This window comes from Vidua macroura, chromosome 5 (genome assembly GCF_024509145.1).
Source record: "Vidua macroura isolate BioBank_ID:100142 chromosome 5, ASM2450914v1, whole genome shotgun sequence".
NCBI lineage: Eukaryota > Metazoa > Chordata > Aves > Passeriformes > Viduidae > Vidua > Vidua macroura.
Genome location: NC_071575.1, coordinates 5,951,536 through 5,964,923, shown reverse-complemented (window position 1 = coordinate 5,964,923; position 13,388 = coordinate 5,951,536). Strand labels below are relative to the sequence as shown.

Here is a 13,388-nt window from a genome sequence, read left to right as displayed (position 1 = left end):
TTTGTATGAACAAATAATTGTTTCCAGAGTTCCTTTTTTTTATTCTTTTTTCTTTCCACAACTCTGCAGTTTACACAGTTCCAGCTTTATACAATGCAAATGACAGATTGAGTTTACAGTGCCAGCATCCCTTATTTTTCCTCATCCTAGTTCAGTGAGCATGTCCATTTCTTTTAATTATTAAACCTTGCTGTAACATTATTCTGAGAAGATTTTTTTTTTTTAATTTCCTTACAGGCATTTCTGTGGTAAACCTCTTTAGAGCATCTAAATGCTTCCCTTTCAAATTCTAAACAAAAAATAAAGGATAGTATTATAAGTGGGTAGCAAATGGAGGTAGAACGAGGAAAAACTTTGGTAAACTTTCCTTTGCCAGTTTGAAACAGGCAGTGCTTTATTCTTCAGAGCACTTAACATTATACAGCACTTCAAAACACCAGCCCTGCTGACTTCACTTGCAGCTGTGAGGGCTTGGAACCTCTGCAACCCAACTTCAAAGTCTTCCTTTAGACATCCAGAAAATGAGGCCCACTTGTGAAAATTGATTTAACCAACTTTCCATGGGATGCCTGGGCAAGAGGCAGGATGGGATCCAACCTGAGCAGCAACAACAGTTTCCTTCCGCAAGGTTAACTTGTTTTTTCCTCTCCTTTTAAACATTTTCCTGCCTCATTTAGAACCATGTAGTTGCTGCAACAAATACTGCAGAAGTTCTATAACCAACAGCATCCTTCACTCTCTGAGTGGAATTAATTTCCAGTATCAGTCTGATTTTTGCTGTAAAAGCTGGATTCCTCCTCAAGGGAAAGCACACAGTCAGTTTAAATAGTGTACTACACTAATTGTGCATGAATGAAAATGAAAATGAAAATGAAAATGAAAATGAAAATGAAAATAAATAAAGGGAGGGATGAGGCTACAGAAAGAGCTTCCAATTGGGATTGATCTCAGTTTTTCAATGCCTGACTGCAAATTTTTTTATGCTGTTCCTTTATCACGTATATTTGTAAACATTGGAATTTAGGGTGGGTTTTCTTCCCATCACATCAGAACACAGATCTTTGCCCTTTAGCAAATGATGCACCATGTCTTTACTAAATTGTCAGACATACACATATCCATCTGAAGACAGACACTAAAGGCTGAAGAGACTGATGCTTAGAAAATGAGTTCAACCAAGTAGTGAGAGTAAAAGAGATTTTTTTCATTTGCACTTTCTTCTTTTCTGAAAGTGTTCTTCATGGTAAAAATATTTATTTTTCTTTCTTTTTCTCCAAACCTGTTCTTCTATTTCTGCTTCTCTTCTGTTCCTAGTTTTCATGCCAGTTTCCAGTGCTTAGACTTCCCTTATTAATCCAAATTTACTGGTCCAAACAGCCTTATTTTACAGCCTGGGTCTTCACATATCCTGACCTTTCTCTGATACCTTTCAATCCCACATATTTCCAGCCCCTGCTGATTTCCCTTCAAGCTCCTGATTGCTTGTCAGCCTCTTTAAGCATTCCTCTCCCAGACCTTTGCATCAGAATACACCTCCCATCTTTTTACTGAGCCTGTGTGTCCCAGAACATTCCTTCTGCCTCAGCCTGGGATTTTCTGTGTTGAACTTGCTAGGAACTAATCCAAATTTTAGAGGGAACAAAATTCCATAGAAGAAATCTCCCTGCTGTCAAAGAAATTTTAGGCGATTTTTTTCTGATTTTAAAATAAAGACTTTTGTATTAATGAATAAATAAAATGAATGCTTTATGCTTTACTTTCTGTTCTAATACGTTAATTTTTTCCAGTGTTTGTATTTTATTCATACTGATTTGAAAATTATAGGATGAGTCAGTAGGATTCCATCATTCCCAGCAAAGGTATTTGCCAAGTTTACCTTGTTCTGTCAGTGCAGACACTGTTCCATCTGCATTTGATGTGGAAAAGCACATCTTGATTTCCAGTGTAGTATATCCTTAGGGGAATTTCAAAGGTTAAATGAAGTACTGACACCTGTGAGTGCACAACCATCTAAAGCCATTCTTAGCTTTTCTTAACGAAACCCACGGTGTCTTCCCTAAGGGCTCCAATACAAACATGAATATTTGCTGTGGTAGTAGCAAAATACCAGGAGAGAGAACCCCTTGAAACCACAGTTCAATGAGACTATCACTTTCTCTAATATACCCACCTAAGAAGCTCTTATTAATTGAGGGAGAAATCAAGAACACAATGAGGAGTAAAAACAATTCCTTACAGGCCTCATGGTTACATCACAAAACTAGACCAGCTCTAGAAGAAGAAGTGTTTGTTTGTACCCAAGGAAGGATTTTGTGTTCAAAATCTTGTCAATTTCCTGCAATTACCCAAGGTTTAGTCATTTCTTCACTTTACAGTCCTGCCTTTCTAAGGTTGATGTCTGCCTTAGACATATTTTAAGTGTTCTAGCAACCCAAAAGAAGAGAAATCACAATGCAGATAAATGCTTGAGGGGTAGATGTAGTTCAGAACTGCAATAAGGCCCCTGCAGAAGTGGACATTTTTATTTACAACAAGCAGGAGTGGGTTGCAAAAGAGTTTAAAACTTACCAATGATGGATATTGGCTTCCTGGCAAACCGGATCCTTCCCTGGAAGCCAATATATTTACTCCTACAGCCTGCAGACCACAGCCGGACCAGGTACTCAGCCCCAAAAAACACCACCAGAACTATCTCCTGACAGAGTGAAAAGGGGAAGAGATTAGAGCTGAGTTTTTTCATCACAAGCACATCTAATTTATTCATAGGACTAATGAGCTTGTCGAGATAGATGATGCAATAAAAAGGATTTTGCCTAATCTGTTGACTCTTTGTATACATATGCCAGGCAGTAAATAAAAGGGAGAGATAATCAGTTCCTGAATGTGATTTGCATGAATAAACAGATGGTTTAAGCTCCATTCCATCAGCATATCATAGGGAAGAAAGAACACAACATTATTCTTCTTTTGTTTTGACACTTCCTTGCCCTCCAGGCCTTTCCCCACCTTGCCCGGGCTGTCCTCTGGACACACTCACATGTTCTGATGTCCTTCTTCTACTGAGACACCAAAACTGCCCCCAGGACTCGAGGTGGGGCTGCATCAGCAGGGTGGGGCAATCCCCTCCCTCCATCCCTGTGCACCCCAGGACACAGGTGACCCCTCTGGCTGCCAGGGCACACTGGTGACTGACACTGAACTTGCATCAAAGCCCACAAATCCCTCTGTGCAGGGCTGCTCTCCAGCCTCTTGTCCCACAGCTTGTATTTAAAACCAGGATAGGCTCATCTCAGGGGGAGAGTAAAGCTCTTGCTCTTCTTCATTTTTATGCAGTTGGTGATTGCCTAGCTCTCTGCCCTATCCTGATCTCTCTGTTTTTTGTTGTTGGTTTTTTTTTTTTTTTTTTTTTAATCTCTGATTTTAAAGATTCCCACAAGTCGGAGCTCTCCAGACTCCCAAGACCACTGAAAAATAAATGGAGTGAGGTCCCACAATGACATCTGCCAGGTCTTTCAGTATCCTGGGATGAATCCCACCAAACCCCGTGATTTATGCACATCCAGCTGTAGCAGCAAGCCTCAAACAAACTCAGGGGGGACTGAGAGCCTATCATCCCCCCACAGTCATGGTTTTCCAACAGAACTCCAGACTTCCCAGGGCCCATCGCTGTTGAAGGCAGAAGTGAAGAGGACATTAAATGTCTCTGCTTTGTCTACATGGCTATTTTTAAGGTGACCAAGCCTGTGAAGCCATGGCCCAATGCTATTTCTGATTCCCCTTTTGCTATGAACATATTTGTAAAAGTCCCTTTTATTGTCCTTCCCAGTGCTGGCCTGCTTGAACTCCAACTGAGCTTTGGCTGCACTAATTTTCTCCCTACTTTGGGGACAGAATCTCTTCCCGTGTCACCCAGCCCCCCCACATACTCCCCTTTCCTCCCTAAGTTCTAGAAGATCCCTGCTCAGCCAAGCTGCTCTTCTGGCCAGCTTTACTTGACTTCCAACCCTTTGGAACTGCCTGCTCTGGTGCTCTCAGGAGATGGCCCTGAGGAGGTGACCAGCATTCAGAGTCCCCAATACCTCCAAAAGCAGATTCCCAAGAGACTTTACCAAGCAGCCTCTACTGCTCTCCACACATCCAGGATCCAAATTTTGCTGACAGTTTCTCTTCTATCATCAGCTTTTGAAACTTGGCTCCTTCAAAGTCACCGTGACCAGGACACAACCACCAGCCATCACTTTGTCCTCAACAAATCTAAGATGATACCTTTCCTAGTCGACCACCTGTGCCAGGAAGTTATCTTCAACATGCTCAGAAATCTCCTGGACCTGTTTGAGTCCTCTGTATGATATTCCCAGTTGATATCTGGGTAGATAACATCACCCGTAAGGCTTGGTGACAGAGGTGAGCTGTATAAACAGCATGTACATAAATGAATTATCAATATTTAAATATTGCTCCCCTCTTCAGCACTGCATCGTGAAGCACTCATGCATTACCAAGGATAGGTGGTAATACTTTGAAATACTTCTAAAGAAAGAAGAGTAGTGAAGATCACAACCTGGGCAGATTCACTGAGATCTTTGATCTCCCCTTCCTTGTTTTCCTATGTTGCAGAGTGGTAGCACAACCCAAACATGCCTTCTAGGCTTTGCTCCAACCCAAACTGTACCCAGTAATTCAGAGTCACCAAACACCCACTGCATGAGTTACAGCTTTGGAAAATGTTTGCGTTTTAACTTGAACGCATTCTCAATCTGCACCTGGGTGATTCTAAAGCACCCAAAAAGCAAAACACACTTAAATCACAATTTTCACTGAATGACAATACCAACTTGATTTTAAAACTGACATTCTGAATGGCTCAAGAGAGTCCAAAATATTTCAAAACTGAAAAAAAAAATGTAAGAAAAAACTCTACAGTAATACGCAGAAATTCATGTCAATTTTGATTTTTAATGAAGTTAGGTTAACATTTCTGTGTTCACTTCTGCCTTCTTGTTTTGCCTGGAATGAGAACCAAGAAAATATGCAAAGACTTCCTCTTTTTTTGCATGGCACTTTCAGCCTGAATATACCAAGGGTTAGTACAAAACGTAAGAAAGCTTACAGCCATTTTCAAGGCAGAAGCACAAGAAAATATACAGCAAATTAACTCCCCAAGTTTCATTTTTCAGTATATGTATTATCAAGAGCATCTACAAGTAATTCTAAGTTTGCATTCTGTCTACAGTCTAAATAGAAATATTTATTCAAGTATAATAGTCAAATCAAATCATAAGAACAATCTGCAAAGGAAAAGAATTCTTGCATTTCTGGAATCTTGCAAAATACTCTCTTACTTATTAAATTCTCTACATTTTTAGAAGGTTCCTGGTATCATCACTCTAGCATTTTCTTTTTCTTCTTAGGAATCTGCAAGTTCCAATAAAGGAAGAAGAGCACTGTTTATGGCAGTGGAAGAATCATTTTAATGGACCTGCATATTATAATTGCTTTTGGTGAAAAGCTGTGTAGAAAGAAGATAAGCATAGAAATGCCAAGGAAGCAAGAACTCCTTAGATTTTCCTTGATTATTCTCTGAGGGCACTTTTAAAAGCTAAATTAAAACTACATCTAGCCTGAGGGTATTTGATTATCAGAACCCATCTTGGTTATGTCCAGAAAACCCTGATGAAGTCAACAAAGTTGCACAGTCCATGGAAAGGAAAAATAAATTGTTGACAGAAAGGAGGAAAAGAAGGAACTTACATCTTAAACAAATTTGACATTAATTACTAATCACAGTTCACTTTGTCCTGGACAGGTGTCCACATTACCAAAAACATAGCCATTAACAAATTTGTTGGCAGCCTCAGACAGGCCAAAGACCAAAAAAAGCATGGAAACTGGACAAACATCACAGCTCTGCAGGTGGTCCCTCAAAAAACCAAGGAAGATGATGGCATTTCCACTCTTGTTGTGTGTACTCCTAATGCAAGATAGGAGACATCCATTTCCAGAGCTGCCAAGGCTAATCAAGCTTCACCTCACTAAATTTACCTTCCAAAAATGCCCTAACCTCCCTCCTTTTCCTCTTCTACACATAAACACTTTTCAGAGCCTTAAATGTATTGCCTCACATTTACCTTCTGGTAAAAGGGAAAAATAACAACCCAGCAATTCTCTGTAAAGTCAGAAAAAAGTACTAATTCTCACTAAAATGGTAATAAATGATGGTGAGAACTTGTGGACAAAATATGAACCAGAACAAAATCAGCAAAAACAATCTGCAAATTAAATTTACATCCATCTGTGTGGCAGTTTGAGATCGTTCTCCAGCCTTCTGCAATTTTCCAGGACCCTTGCTTTCAAAATGGGATTACACTTACAAGTAACCCACAAACCCTTTTGATTTTGGCTCCCAGCAGTGTTTTTCCTCTTCTCCTGGAAATGGTCAAGGAAGAAATGCATGATGAAGCATTCTGAGCAGATTTAATAAACCTGAAAAGCAGTTTGGCATCAACAGAAAGCCAGGAATGAACTATTCTATGAAACCAAAAATAATGAGTGGGAACAAACCATTACTTTATAAAAATAAGATCCATATCAGACTCGATTCTTCACACTCACGTGTCACAGTCTCTTCCTGTTTTGATCGTGGCAACTCAAAATTGCCACAGGAATACCAACAAATGAATTTAATTACAGATTTTAAACTGGGTCTGTGCTATGTAACACCTCTGCTAAAGACCATTCCATTACTCCATTACTCCAGTAAAGCAGCATTCCATCACTCTGTGCTTCTCCCTCTTCTCTGGGAAAAAGACTCAAGACACATAAGGATTATAATAGTCCTTGCCCTTAAATTAATTTCATCCCTGATTTTTTTTTACTTTTCTGAAGTCTAGCCATGGCATAAATCTTCCCTCCCCCCACCAAATTGATAAAATAATACATTGTCACACTTATGCTATTTTTAGTACAATTTCATTTTACTAATTTAATGAAAACTATGCAAAAATAAGCTTAAAGGGAAATATGTATACAAATAACTTCCACTCATATCTAATTCAATCAATCAAATAAAAAAGCCCTTGTGGAAAAGCCATCAACTTCTTATCCAAGAATGTCATTGATGACCAAATAAAAATATGCCCACATTAACACAGAAACCCAACACTTTTACACAGATATGTGTGTGTGTAAATTAAATATATAGCCTGGAATTTATAATTTATCCCAGTCTGGTTATGGATAACTGCACTGGGGAAGCAGGAGAGGGAAGTTTGCTGGAGTGATTAAAGAACACACATGAAAAAGAAGGGTATTTTCTCAGCTGCAGCTGTGTTTTAGGTGGAGAGCACACACAAGGCTCTCTTCACTTTTTTTATTGGAATATTTAGGTGCTGGGGTAAAAGAAGGAAGTGGGATGGCTAAATGAATAGTGTGTGCTCACGGAGATTCAATCAAGGAATGGCAGCTCCAGACAATGAAGCCTCAGAAAGAGGCATAAAGGTTTAATAGTCCAAATGTTTGCACACGTGTACTTATGTCCCAAATTTAATCTGATAACCTGTCTTTAAGGTTTTCCAGTCCTTACAGTTGAAAATGTCTATTTAGTGACCTGTTCAGTTTAATAGCTACTCAAATGCCATGAAAACCTACTGATACTGAGAATGTTTCTTTTCTACCACCATGCTGGCTCTTGCAAAGATGAGAGACATCCTATGTGAAAACAGAATACTCAATATACAGAAGAAAAGATGCCAAATGCTGCTAAGTGTCCTATAGTACCATTAGTTTACTCACACTTCCAACTTTTAGGTGAAACCAATGCACTCAAAGGCTGGTGTTTGTATACAAGTAGATTTAACATTTCATAAAAGATACACTTCCATGCACACCTGACAAATATGCTGAATTTGCTGACTTCCTACCAGGAATGTGCATGTCTTTCATTTTATTGCTATTTGCCGTTTCCTGCATGGAAACAGCAAAGCTGTATACTCATGAGGGAAGCACACAGTGCTCCCCCTGTGACAGCCACATTCAAGTGAGCTGGGTGAGTCACAGAGGAAGAGTTATTTTTTAATTCTATTTAAGCAGGTAACAATTTTTCTCCAAAGAAAATCAACTATTTTTGACAAGGACTTTTTTTTTTAAATTGCTTCATTCTGAAAGATACCACTAAGGTAAATATAATCAAATAGAGAATGAATAAGATTCAGTAAGTTAATTAGAATTCAATAAATTCTAATTTCTCTATAGATCCACAGAAGCCTTCCAGCCTCCCTCAGCACATCCCTGAAGGGACCACCCCTGGTAGGTGGTGAAGGGTTTATCTTTGCTCCTGGATTGGAATCAAACCAATGTGAATATGCACTTCAGAGTTTTAAATAATTACTTCCATGTTTTTAACATTTTGACTTGGTAGGGTATCAATATTTTGAGGAGAGGAACTGAAAAAATCCTGCATGTGTCTCTCCACCTTCCTCTCACTCCCAAGAAATGTTTCTCAAGTATCTTGGCCACATTCTAAAACCCCTTTGCACAGAGAACTCCACTGAGCCCCAGTGAGTTAAATTTGACTAAGGGAATTACGGGGTGGCTCTTTGTTAATTAGCCTCAACCTTACTTACCACAGAAGGATTTCTATTTCAGACATTTGAAAAGCACACAGCAGGCATTGAGTGTATTCTGTGGTGCATTAGGCACAAGGTAATATATCCTATAGGAATAATTGAATTACAATTCACACTGAGAAGCTTGAGAATTGCATCTGATTCCAGAAAAACAATGGCAAGATCACTCAGCAGCAAGATCACTCAGCAGACAACCTGAGCTTATACAAACACTTGTGGACTCAACTTTTTTTTCCTAATATGTTTTATGTATGAAACAATATTCCATCTCTATTTTAATAATGCTTTGTATTGTAATAATATAATATTCCCAATCTATTTTTTCATCTTCCCACAGACCAACAAGAAGCTCAGAAAGAAACAGGGACTCCTCCTTGCTTTCTCTTTCAGAAGTTTACAGGAGTAAAAGAATACAGCAAATGCTTATGAGCCAAAAGTTTCTTTTTATTTATGTGTGTTCTGCACTCGCCGGGTCTGGCTCTCCCACAGTATACAGGAATTAATGTATTTTCTCCTGAGGCAGTTTGGCTGTCAGTGCCTTTATGGGACTGAACACCTTATGAACACCTGCTGTCACCCAGGCAATATACACTGCAGAAATATCACAAAATGCCATGAATTACTATGGGATACCCTGTAAGAAGTCCATTATCAGCTGTAAGAAACAGTGTGGTGAGGCCAGCAGGAAGAGCACCTGTGAACTTCATGTATTGCACTATCCAAAGATCACTTTATCAAACAGGCCTGGGGAAGGCCCTAAGTGTTCATGCTATATAGCAAAGACCAGCTTTAGAATTATAAACTGGCACAGAGGCAGAAAAAAGGCAGCACCTTTTTTACTTTCTAACACTGACTGCTTTGATGGGATGGAGAACACAACCTGAAACCTATTAGAATATGTTCACCATAAATCACAGAGACCACTCAATTAAGCTTTTTGCAGGCTTGTTTCTCCTCTGCTACAGGCTGGAGCTGACCCAACAGCTTAGATGGGAGACAGAGCAAAACCAGAGACAAACAAAAAGCAACAGGAGAGCTCCTCCATTGCAGACAGGAAGTCCTCACTGGCCTCCTTTCAAAACCCTCACTTGGAAAATGGTGTTATTCCAAAGAGAAAAGCCACCCTGATGTCCAGAGCAGTTAAATAGTGACATGCCTTAGCTGGCTTAAGTAAGCCAATTATCATTTGGCACTCCGAAGTTTGAGTACTTTGGACAGCCTTGCCTATATAGAGCAGGAGGATGTGTGTGATGCAGAAAAAAATCATATAAACCCAAACTGAGCAGTGACTTTGGGACAGCCACATAACAACAAGGACCCATCTGCAGCCAAAAACTCCTCCACAAGATCCTCCTCCTAAATACAGCCACAAGGTGAATCTCTGGCCTGAAAAACTTGAGCACCAGCTGGTGTGAGAACTTCTGATTTCACATCTCAGCCTTTTCTCCAAGAGAATTTGCAAGCATGGGACTGCTAATCCATGCTAAATGTAGTCACTACATGAGAATTTCCAGCCACCAAGAGGGCAGTAAGGACTGACAATAGAGGAAACAAGTGAGGACTCTGGAAAGAGAGTCTTTGAGGGAATTGTGCACCCTCTGGTGCTGCAGTGCTGTGAACTATGCTGTTCATGTGTTTGGAAGAGATGCCAGTGCTTTTTCCAGCAAAGAAATGAAATTCTTCTGTATATTGGGTCTTCTATTTTCCCTTTTCAGAGGAAAGCAGATGCATAAAGTCTGTCTCCAAGAGGGAGGTACCACAGGACCTGAACTCATCAGTTGAATCAATATGATTTATAGCAAAACTAGTCTATTTTTCCAAGTTAAGAATACACTCAGTATTCTTAAATTTAAAAAGTAATTAACATCAAGATACTAAATCAGATAAAACTCCTCCCTTACTCCTGTAACACTATCATTATACAGATTGTATGTTTATTGTGCTGTTACTCACAGTGTGTACATCATGTGCATGATGAAAATAGTATTTTGTTCTTGTTTTTAGACTAACAGTTAGTGACAGTTGTCCCACAAGCTAAGAAGCTCTCTTTCTGCAAGATCTTTTGCAATTAAATAAAAATAAAAATCAGTCTTTTAGAAACTACCATGGTGACCTCTCCTGGTAGAAAAATATATGACCGCTAACCATGAAAACAGATTAATCCTCAAAGGAGGTACACCTGGCCCATTTTATAGTTCATTTTTTCATTCCATATCCTGAAAGATCTAGATGCCATTTACAAATCAAAACTGAAACACAAACTACTAGATCATTAAGAAAACATTACAGCCTCTTGTTATAGAGGCAAAAGCCTAATCAAGAGGCTTTGGCAATTTTTAGAAACACTTTTTCAACAATATATTAACCATATTATAAAATTATAACTGTATTATTAGAGAATTAGAACTTGAGACAAAATGGGAGGATAAAACATTACCTAAACCTGGGGCAACTGGGAATGAAACTCAGCTGTAACTCAGGAACCTCTTGAGTGTTGCAAATACTTTATTCACAACTCTGCCTTGTTCCACTGCACTTGTTCCCCCATACACTGTACAAGAACTTTTTAATGCATCAGATCCTAAGTACTGCTGGATAGACCAGTGAGAAATTTTCCTCTGGTACAGATACAGGACCAAGCAAGGCTGGGGAAGCTACAGATTCATTTTCATACCACACCACAGGCACAATTTGAACAAAACCCAATGGTACATGCATTTAAGCTTTGTACATTGTTAAATAGCATGCACACTGTCATTGTGATCCATTTTTAACAGTATTGGAAACTCTGGGCTTCTCTCTGCAAGTATAAAAGATTCAGAAAGAGCTGGGTTCTTCATTTCCCATTCTGTTGGTGTTTACCAATACAAGCCATTGTGCCAATGCCACTGTCACTCCCCTCAAATGCTGGCTACTAAATACTCAGAAGAGGGAAAGAAACCTAGTCAGGAACTAACAAATCTCATACAATGTGTATCTATGAAAAAATTAAATTGGAGTATGTCAGACAGAGCTGGGAAGAACTCTTGCAAGAGTGACAGGGAATACACAAAATATTTGGTAGCATAAGAACAACAACATCCTTCAAACAAGTTCAAGACAAGCAATTTCACCAGTCCTGCTATCGTGGAAGTAAACTGATTTTACAGATGGAGATTCACATGTTGTCTTCTGTTTTTAAGTACAAAGAACAGACATTTTCTTTGAGCCAAGCAAGAGCATCAAATAAAACAATTATGGCAGAGGGGAGGCCCAGCATCAGCCTGTACCTGAACCTGTAGCCTGCAATGTTTTCAGTCATCTCAAAGACAACAGATTGGCCTTTACACTGGAACACAGGGCTAAAAGTCACATTCCTTTCCTCCAGAATTCACTTGAATTGTCAAAGACTTGAGAACATATGCTTAGGGAATGGGAGGAGAGTAAACATTTGGGATTTTTTTTTACTCTTCCAGCAACTTCAGTCCTCTTTTTCTACTCTAGCTACAAACTCTCTGATATTCCCTCCTTGGTATATTCACAGAGCTTGTCTGAACTGTTTTCACACCTGACAAGAAATTCTCTTAGACCATCCAGATGTCTTAAGAACATTAACATGTTCATAATGACATCTTTGAAACACCAGTCTCTGGTGTCTTAGGACACATCTAGAGCTACATCTGTCACCAATGTCTCATCTCTACTCCAGTGACTCCAAAATTTACTTAGGCACACCATCTCACCCTCTCTATGAAAATACAAAAACATTTCCATGTCTTCAAGTACCAAGTACTATCCCTCTTGTCAGGCACCATTTAGCAAAAGGAAACTACAATAAGAATACTGAGACCATCACACACTGAGATCAGAGGATTTGAGTGGCTAAAATACAGATATTGCAAGGAACTGTTTGAAACTTATTTACTCCATTTTCATCAAGGATGTTTAATCTCCATTTTTCACTCCCTAAAGGTGAATAGAGGCAGGGGGGAACAGATGAGGGACATTGTCTAGTGTCCTCATGCAAGTTATTTGTACTTTTGATTCCCACCAAGCAAGCACCAACTTCAAATCCAAATCAGTGGTGACAGAAGTGTGATAGGAGCTCTTCCTTCCTGTTCTGTAGAGTAGCAAACCAGTTATCTCCCTTGCTCACCAAAAGCAATTCAGGTTCAGTCAAACTGATCAGCCCTTCCCCAAAAAAGTTCACTTACCATCCAGAAAAGGGTTCCAATGGCAAACTCAGAATAGTGCTCTATAGTAGACAATACACTGAATATTAAACAAATCAGCACCAGGAGAAATCTGTAAAAGGAAAACAGTGTTTAGTGACTTGTCAAGTTGAACTGTAAATCTAGATCTAGTTTTTTCTCTCTCTCATTCACATAAGATTTTTATCACAAATATTTTGTGTTTAATCAGTCAATTCTTCCTACTCAAATGAGTATCATCATTTTGTTTTCATTCAGCTTTCAGAAACAGGAAATAAAAATGTCAGGAAGGCTGAACACAGTAAATCAATAGGCAAAGCTCACATTATCAAGTATATTTCTCAGGGAAGGTTGTCATAGTGAATGTTTCATGTTTCACTGATTACTGCACAACTTAACAAAGACTCAAACTACACTCAGTGAGTTTTACTAGCTTTTACATGAAAATTACAGGTGGAAAAGCTTATCAGGAAGGGGAAAAACTCTTGTACAACCTAGAGACCAGTGACAAGATGAATTCTTTTGGAGTTTATCCATGGTCTTGCCCCAGAGGACACTTTCATCAGTGTTCCAG

At 39.2% G+C, this 13,388-nt stretch overlaps 1 protein-coding gene across 1 annotated transcript in view; it reads right to left on the bottom strand.

The window, feature by feature from the left end:
• Positions 1-13,388, bottom strand: part of LOC128807944 (potassium voltage-gated channel subfamily KQT member 1-like) — a 410,223-nt gene that overhangs the window by 381,645 nt on the left and 15,190 nt on the right. Inside the window, exons 2-3 of the mRNA XM_053978678.1 lie at positions 12,818-12,908; positions 2,569-2,695 (exon numbers count right to left, since the gene is read on the bottom strand). Coding sequence (XP_053834653.1) covers positions 2,569-2,695; positions 12,818-12,908 — 218 coding nt within the window. The remainder of the gene's footprint in view (positions 1-2,568; positions 2,696-12,817; positions 12,909-13,388) is intronic.